The 16,195-nt window shown below is 63.7% G+C and overlaps 2 protein-coding genes across 3 annotated transcripts in view; one reads left to right on the plus strand and one right to left on the minus strand.

Annotated features, from left to right (window-relative positions):
• SND1 (staphylococcal nuclease and tudor domain containing 1) overlaps nt 1–13,394 on the plus strand; it is a 75,380-nt gene extending 61,986 nt beyond the window's left edge. For both annotated transcript variants that reach the window (XM_054632071.2, XM_077179347.1), the window contains 8 exons: nt 8,826–9,014; nt 9,655–9,796; nt 10,171–10,294; nt 10,390–10,459; nt 11,446–11,559; nt 12,243–12,446; nt 12,974–13,018; nt 13,150–13,394. In XM_054632071.2, the coding sequence (XP_054488046.2) occupies nt 8,826–9,014; nt 9,655–9,796; nt 10,171–10,294; nt 10,390–10,459; nt 11,446–11,559; nt 12,243–12,446; nt 12,974–13,018; nt 13,150–13,215 (954 nt within the window). In that variant the 3' untranslated portion in view covers nt 13,216–13,394. The remainder of the gene's footprint in view (nt 1–8,825; nt 9,015–9,654; nt 9,797–10,170; nt 10,295–10,389; nt 10,460–11,445; nt 11,560–12,242; nt 12,447–12,973; nt 13,019–13,149) is intronic.
• LRRC4 (leucine rich repeat containing 4) lies at nt 1,615–7,003 on the minus strand. Its single transcript, XM_054632072.2, has one exon. It carries the CDS (start codon nt 5,098–5,100, stop codon nt 3,130–3,132), a length of 1,971 nt encoding a protein of 656 aa, XP_054488047.2. The 5' UTR covers nt 5,101–7,003; the 3' UTR covers nt 1,615–3,129.
• Nucleotides 13,395–16,195: the final 2,801 nt, after the last annotated feature.

Raw genomic sequence — 16,195 nt, forward strand, 5'->3', positions numbered from 1 at the left:
AGCCACCAATGCCGGAGGAGGCATGAGCAGAACTCCAAATCCTGCTGCCATGGGGACTTCCCTGTCATTCCCTAAAAATCCCTGGATTTAATTTGTCAGTATTTGCCTTTCCCCACATCTCAGGGCCTGATTCCCACCCTGCTCCGAAGGAATCATTCAGGGAAAGACCTGGGGGTGCTCCAGGGTGCCACAGGGGTTGTCCTTAGCAAGATGGATAGGATGGAATTCCTGAAAGTGGGGACTGGCGGGGTGGGGGGGGTCCAGAACCAGAGGGGTTGGGGATAGGATGGGGTGGGATGGGATGGGATGAGGATGAGGATGAGGTTGAGGATCAGGATCAGGATCAGGATTAGGATGGGATAATGATGATGATGATGAACTTAGTTGCTCTAATTTTGGGCTAAAATCAGTGCTAATAAAATCCACAAATCCCTCCAGCCCCCTGCAGCATTCCCAAGATTTTTGGGATCATTCCTGTCTGTCCCCAGCACAGGGAGGACGGGGGGTTCATACCCCAGGATGAACAGGACGTGTTGGCATTCCCAGATTGGCTTGAGTGGGAAAATTCAGGAATAAAGGGAAAAGCAGGAATATGATTTTGGGACAAACTAACCCGGATCCGCCAAAAATAGCAAAAATCCTAAAAATCCCCCAAATCCCAACACTGAACCCTGACAGCTGTGTGGTGACTGCAGGAGGGGCTCAGCCCCCCAGATGTGGTGGTGGCACGGGGGTGGAGGTGGCACCTTCGGGACACTGGTACTATCCAAGGTCCCTGTGTCCCCACCGCCACAGGGACACTCTGTGTCCCTTGTCCCTGTGTCCCTGTGTCCCTGTCCCTGTGTCCCTTCCCTGTGTCCCTTGTCCCCACCACCAATGCCCAGCACACCCCACATCCTGGGGGTGGCACCCAATGTCCAGGCTGGGGTCCTAGTGTCCTGTCACCCACCTGGAGGTCCCAATGTCCCCAGACAGCCGAGGCTCCTGGTGTCCCCTCAAAGTGTCCCCATTCACAGAATGGGAGACCCTGCTGTCCCCTCAGGCTGAGTGATCCCACTGTCCCCTCAGAGGGGGGGTCCTGCTGTCCCCCTGTCCCTCCTGGGCAAGGGAAGTGCCCCTGATTGATCCCTATCCCTCCTCCCTCCCTCCAATCCCAGTTCCAGCCGGGAATCCCCAGCCTGGGGTGTGACCCCCAATGCCCCCAGCCCCACACCAGGGTCCCGCTGTGCCCCCCCCCACCAGTGCCCCCCTGCTGCTGTCACCCCCCGATTCTCATCACTCCCCCCAGTGTCACCCTGTGATTGTCCCCCCATGTCACCCTCCATGTCCCGCCCCCCAATCCTCATCACCCCAATGTCACCCCCTAATTTTAGCCCCCCTCAGTTCTTGCCACCCCGATGTCCCCCCCAGTTCTTGTTGTCACCCCCGTGTCACCCCCAGTTGTCCTCGCCCCCTCCCCTCCTCCATCCTCTCCCTCCATCTCCCTTTCCCGCTCTGCGATTTTTCCAAAGCTTTTCCTGCTGAGAGGACAAAAAACCCCTTTGAGGCTGGCGGGGAGGGGGGGCCCCCGCGGCCCCCCCGAGCGCCCCCGTTTAACCCCTCGGGCACTCAGCGTTACAAATTTGGAACAATATTTATTAAAATACAAAAATACACTTGTTTTTTTTTTTGTTGGATTCGCGGTACAGTCGGATCCTTCCAGCGTTTACAGCCCGAGAGGGAACTTCTGCATCTCCTTCCCGCCTTCCTCCCCGTCCCCCCCCCCGGACACCCCCAAACCCTAAATTTTAGCTCAGCTTTGCCCCCCCCCCCCTCCAAGAACATTTTAAAGCTAAAACAAGAAATTAAAGTAATTCCAGTGCCCGAGCAACCGGGGGGCCCCCCCATCGCTGCTGCCCGACCCCCTCATCCCCTCAGGACCCCCACGAGGCACTTGGGGTCCCCACCGGGACCCCCCCGGCGCCACCTCCGATGCTGGTGGCCCCCCCATTGTCACCTCCCCCCCCTCCCCAAGCCCTTAATTTCTCCCAGCCCTCCCCGTTCCATGAGCAGCCCTTGGGGGGGGTGTCCCCATTGTCACCCCCTCCCGGGGACGGGGGGGTGTTTCCCACACCTCCCCCCCAATCAAATAAAAGGACTAAAAATGCCATTTTTAGTGAAGGTGGTTACAATCATTGGTCAGGTCTCCCGTGGGGGCCCCCCCAGCCCCCCAGGAGCCATAGCCCTGTGCCGGGGGGTCCGGGAGGCCCGGGGGGGTGACAAACACCGTGGGAAAGGGGGTGCAGAGCAAAGCGGGGGGGCACCCGCTCTCCCCCCCCCCCCAAATCCCCCCCAAACCACCCCCCCAGGCGCTTGCGGGGTTTTCCCCCCTTCCCGTGGGTTTTTGAGGAATTTTTTGCTTGAATACATTGCAGACGTCCATCCCCAGCCCTCAGGCTGCGCCCCCCCGCCCCCCCCGAGCCCCCCACCCCCCAAAATCCATTCCTTTATTGCATTGGGAAGGTCTTGGCGCGGGGCCGAGATCCCGCTCCGGTGACGCCGGAGCCGCCGGCGCGCGGCCAAGGGCAGCGCCGCGGGGTGGGGGGGCCGACCTCACCCCCTCCCCCAAATAACCCCCAAAAACACCCCGAACCCCCCCAGAAACACCCCGACAGCTCCCGCCACCGCTCCGGCGTCCCCCGCGTCCCCCCGCGCCACGGCACCGCCGCTCGTCCCCGAGCACGGGGATTTTTCCTCTTATTACCGATTATTTTTTTCCTCCTCTGTTTCTCCTGGTTTGTTTCTTTTTGTGTTTAAATAGAACCTGCGAGTTAGAAAATAGTGGTTTTTTGTAGGAGTTTTGGGTGGGTTTCGTTAAATTTTAATAGAATCTGCTGCTCTTCTCGGCCCCGAGGTTGGCTATAGAAGCATGTACACGAAAAAGAGTCTCTCCCCCCCCCTGTACAAAAGTTGTGTCTATTATTGAGGAATTCTCCTGGTTTTCCTTAGTATTGAGGAATTCTCCTGGGTTTCCTTCTTTTTGGAGTTCTGCTTTTGTGCATCTATTGCGTTTATAATAATTCGGGGCCGGGGTTGGAGGGGGGGGGGACGACGACCCAAAAAAAGCAGGAAAAATCCCCCAAAAAAGAGTCATATCTGGGTTTCCTGAACTTTCTCCTTGGGGTGGGTCTGGATTAAATAGGGGTCGGCCAGGGTGGTCCCGGGGGGGTGCAGGGAGTTGCCCAGCGCGTTCTCTGTCCAGTGGGCGCCGTGTCCGGCCTTGTAGGTGTTGTAGTTGAGGTGCTCGTGGATGTTGGGCAGCACCACGGCCCCCTCCCCTGCCCCTCCGGCCGGGGCGGCCGCGGGCGTGGCCGCGGTGGCCGGCGCGATGTCCTCGTCCACCTGGATGATCTCCACGGTGCGGGCGGCGGTGACGGTGCTGCGCTGCTGGTGGCGCTTGCGGAGCTTGTAGAAGACGATGAGCATGGCGGCGGCCAGCAGCGTCACGGCCACGAAGCAGCCGATGATGATCTTGGTGGTCTTCATCACCTCGTCCAGGCTGGTCTGCAGCTTGTCGCCGGCGTCAGCCGTGGGCACGGCCACCTGCTTGGGCGGGCGCGTGGTCTGCACCAGCACAGTGGTGGTGGTGGTGTAGGCCGGCTGGTAGCCCGTCGAGGTGGTGGGCACGGGCTTGGTGAACTTGGGGGACACGTCCTCGGGGGAGATCTCGGTGGTCTCCACCGTGACGGTGGTGAAGAAGCTGTAGTTGGAGGTGTTGAGCTCGGCCGTGCTGACGTTGAGGAAGGCCGAGGCGTTGGAGTTGCCGGCCACGTTGGTCACCATGCAGGTGTAGAGGCCGGTGTCGGTCAGCAGCACGTGCGAGAAGTTGAGGGTGCCGTCGTTGAGCACGGAGAGGCGCGGGTGGCTCGAGGCGTGGCTCAGCACCGTCCCGTTGGGCAGCAGCCACCGCACCGAGGACATGGAGGGCGTCCGGCAGCGCAGCTCAGCCACACGCCCCTCTGAGATGTTGAGGTCCGCGGGCGCGTCCATGATGAAGGGCGCCGAGCACTGGAAGGAGGTCTGGTCCACCTCCACCAGGAAGCGGCCCCGCATGTGCAGCGGGGCGTGGCAGCGGCCGCAGCAGGTGGAGTTGGTGGGGATGTACTCCCGCAGCCACCACGACAGCCAGAGGATGTCGCAGTCGCAGTCCCAGGGGTTGTGGTGCAGGTGCAGCTCCACCAGGTAGCGCAGCGGGGCGAACAGGTCGTGGGGCAGGGACGACAGGTTGTTGTGGGCCAGGTTGAGCTCCACCAGCGCCGTCAGGTCGTCGAAGGCGTTGCGCTCGATCAGGTTGATCTGCGAGTTCATAATCCAGAGCTTTTTGAGGGATTTGAGCCCGTGGAAGGAGCCCGGTTTGATCTCGGGGAAGTTGTTGCCCGACATCTCCAGCTCCTCCAGGCCCACCAAGGGCGTCAGGTTGGGCATGTCCTTAATGTTGCACATCCCCAGGTTGAGGTACTTGAGGTTGTACAAGCCCTCGAAGGCGCCCTCGGAGATGTACTCGAGCTTCTTGAGCTCGCCCAGGTCGAGGCGCATGAGGGAGGGCACGCGGTTGAAGGCGTAGCTGGGGATGCTCTCGATGGGGTTGTTGCGCAGCCACAGCTCCCGCAGCTTGGACAGGTACTCGAAGGCCCCGCTGGGGATCACCGTCAGCCAGTTGTCAAAGAGCTCCAGGGTGTTGAGGCTGGCCAGGCCGTTGAAGGCGCCCACCTCGATCTGCCGGATGGCGTTCCTGCCCAGCTGCAGCACCTCCAGGTGGTGCAGGTGGCGGAACGTGTCCGCCTGGATCATCTGGATGTTGTTCTCCATGAGGTTGAGATAGCGGGTGTTGGAGGGGATGCCGGGGGGCACCTCGGCCAGGCCGCGGCGGGTGCACACCACCTTGCTGAACTGGTTACTGCAGGAGCACACGGAGGGGCAGCTCTGGGGGCCCGGCGAGGCGGCGGCCGTGGCCAGGAGCCACGCGTGCAGGGTCAGGGAGGCGGCCAGGAGCCCCGGCCAGGTGCGGTGGCGGCGGTGGCGGCGGAGGTGGTGCACAGTTACCTGCCACAAGAGCTTCATGGTGTGGCACGTTCATCATTCACCATCGTCTGGGGATGGCGGCGAGAACAGGAGAACGGGCTCGGGGCCCCCCCCTCTCCCGGCTCCCACGAGCTGGGGGGCCCGGCCGGCCGGAGGGGAGGGGGGGGGTCGGGGTGCCGGGGTCGGGGGGAAGCTCCGAGGGGAGAGGGGTTTGAGGAGGGAAAAATTAAAATTTAAGGGGCAGGGGGAAAAAATAATCAGCGGTAGGTGCTGGGAGGGGGGGGTGGGGGGAGAGAGGAGAAGGAACCCCCCCCGCCCGGCCCCGCTCGCCAGTACCTACCTGGGGAAGGGGGATCGGGGGGTCCGGGGGGGCTCGAGGCGAGCGCGGGGGGCGCGGGACCGAGGAGGGGAGGGGGGGGGGGGGGGGCCGGCTCCCAAAAAAAAAAAAAAAAAAAAAGACAAAATGGCTCCTGGAGGCTGCGGTGCAGGGTGGGGGGGGCCGGCCCGGCTAAGCGGGGGCCCGGCAGCCCCCGAGCGCGGCCAACCCCGCGGCCTCGCACCTCCGCCCGTGGGGCCGGCCCGGGGGGCTCGGCGGGGCCCGCATGGCCGCCCCCCCCAGGCCGCGGGGAAACGGCGGGGGGGGAACGCGGGGAAAGTGGCGAAAAAGGAAATAATTAAAAAAAAAGAAGCCGGGAGAAAAGGAAGAATTGGGAAAAGGGGAGGGAGCGGAGGAGAGAAAAAGTGGAAAAAAAAATGAAAAACGGGGAGGGAAATGGGAATGGGAAAAAAAAAAAAAAAAATTGGCCAGGAAAGGGAAATGGAAAAGGAGGTAAAAACGGAATAAAAATCTAAAATAAAATCGATTCAAGATAGGAACGGAAATGAGGATAAAAGTTAAAATAAGGCTAAAATCAGATGAAAAACTAAAAATAAAAATTCAAAATATTAAAAAAAAAAAGCCCAAAACCCAAACAACCCGGACGAAACCTAAAAATAAAACAGGAAAATAAAGATTAAAAATAGGCCGAAATAAATAAATAAATCGCGGGGAGCCCCCCCCGGGAGAGGGAAAAACGCGGTTCGGGGAGGGAGCGGGGGGGAGGAAAGGGCGTCGGCGTGGGGGGGGGGAGATGCCGGCGGGGGCACCTCCCGGTAGCGGCGGCGGCTGCGCTGGTGGCGGGGCGGGGGGGTCCCGTCCCGTCCCCTCCCGCGTGTCGTTCCCGCGTCCCCGCGTGGGTGTCGCGTTCAGCGGCGGCGCGGGGCGATGGTGGCGGTGACAGCGGCGGTGACAGCGGTGGCGGTCGCGGTGCCGGCGGGCATCCTCCGGTGGCGGGGGCCGCGCGGGGCGGTGCGGGCGGTGCGGGCGGTGCGGTGCGGGGCGGTGCGGGCGGTGCGGGAAGCAGCCGCGCAGGCGGCTGGCTCATCCTTTTGTCCTTCAGTGCGAGCGCGGATGGATTGCTGCTGCCGCCGCTCCCGCTGCTCCTGCTGACGCATCCCGGCTCCGCACAGACCCCCCCGCGCCCCCCCGCACCCCCACCCACCCACCCACCCGCCGCTCTCCGGAGGGGCCCCCGCCGGCCCCGCTTCGGCCGGTGCGGCGGCCCCGGAGCGGTTTTGTGCGCGGGGAGGGGGAGATGCGGGATGCGCCGCTTCCTCCTCCTCTTCCTCCTCCCTCCCGCCGCCTCCTCCTCCTCCCCCTCCCCGCAGCCCCGCTCGGGGCTTGTGGAGGGGGGGGGCCGCTCCCCGAGCGACCCCTCCCCGGGGCCCGGAGGGACGGACGAACGGACGGAGGGATGGATGGACGGAGGGAGGGACGGAAGGGACGGGGGCAGCGCCGGGCTCGGTGGCTTGGAGGTGACGAGGACCAGGGAACCCCGGCTCCATCCCCCCGGGTCTGACCCCCCCGCCGATAGGGGACCCCCCAAGACCCCCGGCCCTTGGGGCTGAGACCCGACCCGAGCTGTGACACTGATGGGGAGCTCCAGCCCTGCAGGGGTGAGGGGGGACACGGGGTGACTGCCAGGGGCTGGGTACAGGGACCCCGAGACCTGATGGCGCTGCTGCTCTTTGGGGCCCAGGTTGGGCTCTGCACCCCCAGCTGTGCCTTGTCCCTTCCCTCCCCCTGGGACTGGGGGCCACGACGCCACCTGCAGCCCCTGTAAGCACCCTATGGCCCCCCTGCACTTGGTGGCACTGATGGCACTTGGAGCTGTCACCTGAGTGCCGCCACTGGGTGTTGGGCACCTCTGTGGGGCTGGTGGCCCCTCTGGGACATCCTGTCTGGCAATGCATGGGGGCACCCCAGGACCCTCCTGTCCTTCCTCACTGGAGTCACTGTCCCCGTGATGGTGGCACGTCCCCAGGGGGCTGCAGCTGTTCTGGTGATGTCCCCCCCAAGAGCTCCGGGACCTGGTGGCCTCCTGTGCCCCATGGGTGGGTCCCACCTGTTCCCTGTCCACTGCAGTGGCCACATCTTGTCCCTGAGTCCATCAATGTCCTGCATGTCTCCGGGCCAGTGACGCCTTGGTGACACAGGGGACAGGGACACTGTTGTCACCCAGAGGCACTGGGGAGGTACCACAGGCATGCACAGGGTGCTGACCCCAGGGACCAGACTGGCACTGGCAGCCCTGGGGACAGCGGGTGGCCTGGGGCCATGTCCCTGCCACACACCAGCCTTGGCAAGTGTGGTTTGGTGTCTGGTGCGGTGCCGTATTTGGTGCGGTGCCGTGTTCGGTGCGGTGCCGTGTTTGGTGTGGTGCCATGGACAGCCTGGTGCCATGTCTGGTGCAGTGCCGTGTCCAGTGTGGTGCCGTGGACAGTGCGGTGCTGTGTCCGGTGCAGTGGCTGTGGACAGTGCTGTGTCCGGTGAGATGCCATGTCTGGGCCGGTGCCATGGCCACTTTCAGTGCCATGTCCGGTGTGGTGCCATGGACAGTGTGGCGCTGTGTCCGGTGCAGTGCTGTGTCCAGTGTGGTGCCGTGTCCGGTGTGGTGCCATGGACAGTGTGGTGCCATGGCCAGTGTGGTGCCATGGCCAGTGCAGTGCCATGGCCAGCGTGGTGCCATATCCAGTGAGGTGCTGTGGCCAGTGCAATGCTGTGTCTGATATGATGCCATGGCTGGTTTTGCTGCCATGGCCGGTTTTGTTGCCGTGTCCAGTGAGGTGCCACGGCCGCCGCAGTGCGAGGACACGGGGACACCTCCAGGCTTTGGGAAGCAGCGGAAGCAGTTGTGGTGGGATGGGTGAGCTCAGGGCTGGGACAGGCTCCGTGTGGCAGCACTGGCAAAGCCAAACCCCACTGAGGGGGCAAAGGCCATGGCTGGGGCTTGAAACATCATGGTGTGGCCCATGTCACCCTGGACCCAAACCTCGCTGTCCCCAGTGCCTCGGCCACACACCTGGCATTGTCCTGTGCCATGTGCTGTCCCCAGGGCCACACTGGCCACAAGTCCCACCCATCCCAGGGGGAGATGTGATTCCCAGGGTGTGATACCCAGGGTGTGATTGATTCTCAGGTTGGGATACCCAGGGTGGAATGGGATAAAGGATATGGCAGGACCTGGTGACTTTGTGTACCCCATGGGTGGGTCCCCCATGTCCCTTGTCCCCCATCTCAGGTCCCTGGGTCCAGGCTGGGTGCAGGGAGGTGACTGGGGGGGCCCCACCTGGGCGACCTCGGAGCGCTGGGAGTAGGTGGCAGCTGGGGCAGGCTGGGATGGGGACAGGAGCCCACAGCTCATGAGATTCCCGGGATCCCACAGGTTGAGGTGGAGGTGGAGAGCATGGACAAGGCCGGGAATTTCATTGGGTGGCTGCACATCGAGGGCGTGAACCTGTCGGTGGCGCTGGTGGAGCAGGCGCTGTCCCGCGTGCACTTCACGGCCGAGCGCAGCCCCTACTGCAAGGCCCTGCTGGCGGCCCAGGACGCGGCCAAGCAGAGGAAGGAGAAGGTGAGGGGGGCCAGGGGACCCGGCCCAGCAGTGTCACCACCCCAGAGACATGGCCCTGTCCCAAAAGATGGCCCCACCACACCGATGTCCCCACCCCGAGATGTGCCCACTAAAGGATGTCCCCGTGTCAAGAGGTGGCCTCACTCCAGGAGGTGTCTCCATGCCAAGAGATGTTCCCACTGTGAGGGGTGTCCCCGTGCCAAGGGATGTCCCCGTCCCAAGAGATGTCCCTGTGCAAAGGGGAGCACCCCAAGAGCTGATGGCCCCACAGCAGGAAATGTCACAACCCCAATTAAAGTTCCCACCCACTGGGTGCCCACACACCAAGAGGTGATGTCCCACACCACCATGATGGATGTCCCCATTCCAAGAGGTGTTCCACCCCAAGGAATGTCCCCACTCCTGGAGATAGATGTCCCCACCCCGAGAGAGGATGGTTGCATGCCAAGAGGTGTCCCAGATGAGGGATGTCCCAGCCCAGGGATGTCCCAGCCCAGGGATGTCCCAGCCCAGGGATGTCCCACCCCAGGGACATGACCCCCCCAGGCTGAGGCCTGGCCATGTTCCACTGCCGGGTCCAGCCCCCCGCCCTCCCATTGCTATCACCTGGAGCATGGCAGGGGTCCCCGTGTCCCCCCAGGTGTGGTCCCACTACGAGGAGACGCCGGTGGAGGAGGTGGTGCCGGTGCTGGAGGAGAAGGAGCGCACGGCCAACTACAAACCCGTGTTTGTCACCGAGATCACCGACGACCTCCACTTCTACGTGCAGGATGTGGAGACAGGTACGGGGGGACACCTGGGCCCCCCCAGCACCCAGAGGTGCTCCCCAGACCGGTGGTGGGGCGAGTTGGCTGGGATGTGGATCTGTGGCTTTGGTGGGTAACACCCAAATCTGTATGTCCAGGGTGATGTGAGGTGACCCCTCCACCCCCCAGGGCCATTTTTGGGACCAGGATAGGGGTCCATGGTTGGGATCCAGGTTTGGGGTCCAAAGGTCTTGGGGCAGGGTCTGGGGTTGAGGTCCAGGTTTGGGATCTGGTGTTGAAGCCATTGTTGGGACTTGGGGTTCAGGCTTTGGGGCCACACTGAGGGGCGGGGTTGGGGTCAGGCTTGGGATGGGGCTGGGGGTTTATCCTGGATATCCGGGGCCCCGCAGGCGCCCAGCTGGAGAAGCTGATGGAGAACATGCGTGCCGAGGTGGGCGCCCACCCGCCCGTGGAGGGCTCCTTCGTCCCGCGCCGCGGCGACTTCTGCATCGCCAAGTTTGTCGACGGGGAATGGTGAGGAGGGGACGGGCTGACCCCATGGGCTGGGCCAGGGCAGCAGTGGGGTGTGGGGTGAGAACCAAATCCCCAAAATCCCTCCTGCTCTGCAGGTACCGTGCCCGGGTGGAGAAGGTGGAGTCGGGTGGCAAAGTGCACATTTTCTACATCGACTACGGCAACGTGAGTGGCACTGGGAAAACGGGGGGAAAAACTGCCCTCCATCCATGGATCCATCCATCTGTGAATCCATCCATCCTTCATCCAGCATCCATCCACCCATCCTTCATCCATCCATCATCCATCCATCCCTCATCCATCCATCCATCCATCCATCCATCCATCCATCCATCATCCATCATCCATCCATCCATCATCCATCCATCCATCCATCATCCATCATCCATCCATCCATCATCCATCCATCCCCCATCCATCCATCCATCCATCCATCCATCCATCCATCCATCCATCCATCCATCCATCCATCATCCATCCATCCATCATCCATCATCCATCCATCCCCCATCCATCCATCCATCCATCCATCCATCCATCCGTCCGTCCGTCCGTCCATCCATCCGTCCATCCATCATCCATCCATCCATCATCCATCATCCATCCATCCATCATCCATCCATCCATCCATCATCCATCCATCCATCCATCCATCCATCCATCCATCCATCATCCATCCATCCATCCATCCATCCATCCATCCATCATCCATCATCCATCCATCATCCATCCATCATCCATCATCCATCCATCCATCCATCCATCATCCATCATCCATCCATCCATCATCCATCCATTCCTCATCCATCCATCCATCCATCCATCCATCCATCCATCCATCCATCATCCATCCATCATCCATCCATCATCCAGCATCCATCCATCATCCATCCATCCATCCATCCATCCATCCATCCATCCATCCATCCATCATCCATCCATTCCTCATCCATCCATCCATCCATCCATCCATCCATCCATCAACCATCCATCCATCATCCATCCATCCATCCATCCATCCATCCTCCATCCATCCCTCATCCATCATCCATCCATCCATCCATCCCCTTGGTGTCCCTGGTGTCCCTGGTGTCCCCTCTCGCTGTCTCCCCTCTCTGATGTCCCCTGGTGTCCCCCTGGTGTCCCCACAGAAGGAGACGCTGCCCCCCAGCCGCCTGGCCCCGCTGCCCCCGGCGTTCTCCCCGCGGGTGCTGCCGCCCCAGGCCACCGAGTACACCTTTGCCTTCATCCAGGTGCCGCAGGATGTGAGTACAGGGGGGCTCCTGCTGTCACCCCACACCTGGGCCCCCACTGTGGCCCCTGACCTCAAACCTCCACCCTGTGTCCTGCCCATGGGCCCCAACCCTGGGACCACAATCTGGACCCCAAACCATCACCCCCAAACTGGTCCCAGTTGGGAACACTGAACCTGGGACCCACCTGTGTCACCTGACCCCAAACACCAACCCCAGCTCCCCAGTGTATGCCCCGACCCCAACCCTGACCCATGATCCCAGGGTAACCCCAAAACCCCAATGATACTGACCCCAGCACCCCCACACCCCAATCCCAGGGATACCCCAAGCCCACGGTGGGTTGTGGGTGTCCCCAAAACACCTGGTGGTCCCTGGGGTCTGAGGGTTGGGGGGATCCTTGGGGGTCTGGGGGGTCCCTGAAGGCCACAGGGGATCACTGAGGGTTTGGGGATCCCTGACAGACATGGGAGCTCCCTGAGGGTCTGGGGGATCCCCAAAGGCCATGGTGTGTCTCTGTGGGTGTGGGGTGTCCCCAGAAGCCACGGGGGGGTTCCAAGGTTGTGGGGTATTCCTGGTGGCCCAGAGTGTCCCTGATGGGCCGGGGTGTCCCCAATGGGCTGAGGTGTCCCTGCTGGGTGGGGTGTCCCCGTGGCCGGGGTGTCCCCGCGGGTGTGTGACGGGTGCGGGCGCAGGAGGAGGCGCGGGCGGACGCCGTGGACAGCGTGGTGAGGGACATCCAGAACACGCAGTGCCTGCTCAACGTGGAGCACCTGGGGCCCGGCTGTCCCCACGTCACCCTGCAGTTCGCTGACTCCAAGAGCGACGTGGGGCTGGGGCTGGTCAAGGAGGGGCTGGTGATGGTGGAGCCCCGCAAGGAGAGGCAGTTCCAGAAAGTGGTGGGTGCTTGAGGTGCTGGGGGGGTTGTTCTGGGTGCTGGAGGTGCTGGGGGGTTGTTCTGGGGGTGTTGGGTGGATACTCAGGGTGTTTGGAGGGGCTGGAGGCTCTTGGTGGGTGCTGGGATGTTGGGTGGGTTTTTGGGAGGCCTGAGGTGGGTGCTTGAGGGCTGGGGGGACTGTTGGGGTCTGTGGGGTGGGTTCTGGGGATGCTGGGGGTGCTGGGGATGTCGGGTGGATGCTGAGGGGTCCCTGTCCCCCCCACCACCGCTGGTGCTGATCCATCCCAGCCCAGCTGCTGCCCCATTGGGACTATGGGGTCATTGGGACTACGGGGGTCCCCCCAGCTCCCGGTGCTGCCCACCACCCTCAAACCCCAGAGTCCCCTTGGGGCCAGGCTGGGGAGGTCACCCCACCCCCATCCCCTGCGGGCAGAGGGAGCCACAGAAGGACGGGGGGGTCCCTGTCGCACCCCGGGGGTGTCCCCAGCCCCCCAAGGGCCGCGGGGTCACCCAGGGCTGTCCCCCCAGGTCACCGAGTACCTGAACGCGCAGGAGGCGGCCAAGAGCGCCCGGGTGAGTGGGGGGACCCCAGATGGGGGATGTGGGGCACACGCTGGGGCGGGGGCTGGGGGCGGCACCCCCGGGGCGCCCCCCGGCTGCGGGGGAGCCCCGGTGACGCCGCCGTGTCCCCCCCGTTCCCGCAGCTGAACCTGTGGCGTTACGGCGACTTCCGCGCGGACGACGCCGACGAGTTCGGCTACAGCCGCTGAGGGGCCGGGGGGGCTCTGGGGGTGCCCCCGACCCCCCGGGCCCCCCCCGCCCGGCCCCGCCCCCGGGGGGGCGCCCAGGGGGGCGTGCTCCGGGGGGAGGGGCACCCTCAGCCCCCCGGCCCCCCAAAGCCTGGCCTGTATTTAACGCTGCAGAGGCCCAATAAACGTAGTGAAGCGTCCTGGTGTTTTGGGGTTCCTCTGTGCTGGGGTCAGCCCCCCCACCCCTGCAGACCAAGGCTGGGCACTGGGGGTTGGGGGGGGCTCTGGGGGTGCAGCCCTGGGACCCCCGGCCCTGTCCTGGCTCTGGGGGGCATGGAGGGGGATGGGGACAGCCCCAAGAACAGCAGCCAAGCCCCCCTGGAGCCAAGTGCGGCCCCCAAATCTGGACCCCATTCTGGGACCTCACCCTGGGTCCCACCTGCAGGTCCCTCCTTTGGACCCCAAACCTGGCACCCAATTGTAGACCCCCCCCCACCCTGGGACCCCAAACCAGCTCCTGACCTTGGACCCCCACCCAGCCCCTAGATTTAGGGGTCCCAGAGTGGCTCCAGACCCTGAACCTCAGCTCTGGGTCCCAAACCTGGATCCCTCCCCAGTGCGACCCCTGAACCCCAACCTGACCGGAGGGGGGGCAGCACCCCCGGAAGAGCCCCCCGGGCTCCCCCTGTCACCCGCACCCCACCCCAGGGTCACCCCAACCCCGCGGGTGCCCCCCTCGCGCTGTCCCCGCTGTCCCAGCGCCGTGGATCGATTCCGGGGTGGGAGGGGCTGGAGGGGGCAGCGCTAATTGAATCCAAAGCCAATTAACATGGAGCGAGTGGATCGATAATTAACGCCGGGCAACGATCGTAATTAACGGGAGCGGGAGGGCAGGGGGGGCTGTCCCTTGTCCCACATTCTGTCCTGTCCCCAGCCCGGCCGCCCTCACCTGCCCCAGCCGGGGGTCTGGGGGGGTGGGCGGTCTCTGGACATGTCTGGGCGGCTCTGGGTGGCTTTACAGGGCCCTGGGAGTTTCTGACTCCATCTGCAAGGGGGGGCCGGGAGATCTCCGGGAGTCCCTCGAGGCCTCTGGGTGTATCTGGGGGTCTGCAGGTGCAGGGGTGCTGCTGGATGGTGGAGAAGGCTACTGGGCTCTGCTGGCCTATAGTGGTCCGAACTGGTCTGTACTGGCTTGTACTGGTCCGTACTGGGCCAGTACTGGTCTGTACTGGTCCATACCGAGCCGTACCGGCCCCATACTGGTCTGTACGGGACCCATACTGGTCTGTACTGGTCCGTACCGGGCCCATACTGGTCCTTACCAGTCCGTACTGCTCTGTACTGGTCCGTACCGGGCCCGTACTGCTCTGTACTGGTCCGTACCGGGCCCATACTGGTCCTTACCAGTCCGTACTGCTCTGTACTGGTCCGTACCGGGCCCGTACTGCTCTGTACTGGTCCGTACTGGTCCGTTCCGGGCGGGCTCCGTCGGCCCGAACGGGAAGGGAAATGGCGCCACCTGGCGGGAGCGTCGGGAACGGCAAACACAGAACAGCGCGGCCAGTAGGGACCAGTGCGGCTACAGCCCATCCCAGTATAACCCATCCCAGTATGGACCAGTGCGGGTACAGCCCATCCCAGTATAACCCATCCCAGTACGGACCAGTGCGGGTACAGCCCATCCCAGTATAACCCAGTATAACCCAGCATAACCCATCCCAGTATAACCCATCCCAGTATAACCCATCCCAGTACGGACCAGTGCGGGTACAGCCCATCCCAGTATAACCCAGTATAACCCAGTATAACCCATCCCAGTATAACCCATCCCAGTACAGACCAGTGCGGGTACAGCCCATCCCAGTATAACCCATCCCAGTACAGCCCCACCCCATTACGGCCCCACCCCATTACGGCCCCACCCCATTACGGCCCCATTGCAGCTGTGACCGTCCCGCCCCATCCATCCCTGTCCCCGCCTGTCCCTGTTCCTGTCCCCTCGTCCTGTACCCTGTCCCCTCTCCCAGTGTCCCCATGGCCGCCTGTCCCAGTGTCCCCTCTCCCAGCGTCCCAGTTACCCCCATGTCCCCGTGTTCCAGCGTCCCCATAATGTCCCGGTGTCCCCGTGTCTGCATGTCCCAGTGTCCCCACTTCCCGGTGTCCCAGTATCCCCATGTCCCTGTGTCCCGGTGTCCCAGTATCCCCATGTCCCCATGTCCCTGTGTCCCCGTGTCCCCGTGTCCCCGTGTCCCCGTGTCCCCGTGTCCCGGTGTCCCCATATCCTGACGTGCCGGTTTTCCAGTACCCGCATGTCCCCCTGTCCCGGTGTCCCCATGTCCCTGTGTCGCTTTGTCCCAGGGTCTCAGTGTCCCCATATCCTGACGTGCCAGTGTCCCACTACCCGCATGTCCCCATGTTCCGGCGTCCCCAGTTCCCAGTGTCCCCTTGCCCTGCCTCCCGGTGTCCCCTTGATCCCCGGTTGTCGCCTTCCCCTGTGGTGGTGCCCCCTCTTGTCGCTGTTTCTGTGTCCGTGCCCCCCGTGCTTGCCCGCCCGTGTCCCTCCCTTGTCCCCGTGTCCGTCCCTGTCGCTGTCCCCGTGTCCGTCCCTGTCGCTGTCCCGTGTCCGTCCCCCCGTGCCCCAGGGGTGTCCCGGTGTCCGCCCCCCGTGTCCCGCACCCCCCCGCGGGGGTGTCCCCGTGCCGGGAGTGGCCTCCCGCTCTATATTTGTCGCTTTGTCCCCAGAATAGCGGCAGACGCGGGGGAGGGGGGGCCGCCCCCCGCCCCGCCCCCCGCCCCCCCGGGCTATTTTTAGCCCCCGCGTGTTTCCAGGGGAACCCTGATGACGCAGTGACGTCAATGCGGGTCAATCGCCGCCGCCGGGGCGAGCGCGGCCGCCGCGGGGCCCCCCCGCGCCCCGGGACCCCCGAGCCCCCCCGGGCCCCCCCCGGGACCCCCGGCCCGCCCCGGGCCCGCGCCCAGCGCAGCGCGGCCGCAGCTCCAG

The sequence above is a fragment of the Agelaius phoeniceus genome, chromosome 5 (assembly GCF_051311805.1).
Source record: "Agelaius phoeniceus isolate bAgePho1 chromosome 5, bAgePho1.hap1, whole genome shotgun sequence".
Classification (NCBI taxonomy): Eukaryota; Metazoa; Chordata; class Aves; order Passeriformes; family Icteridae; genus Agelaius; species Agelaius phoeniceus.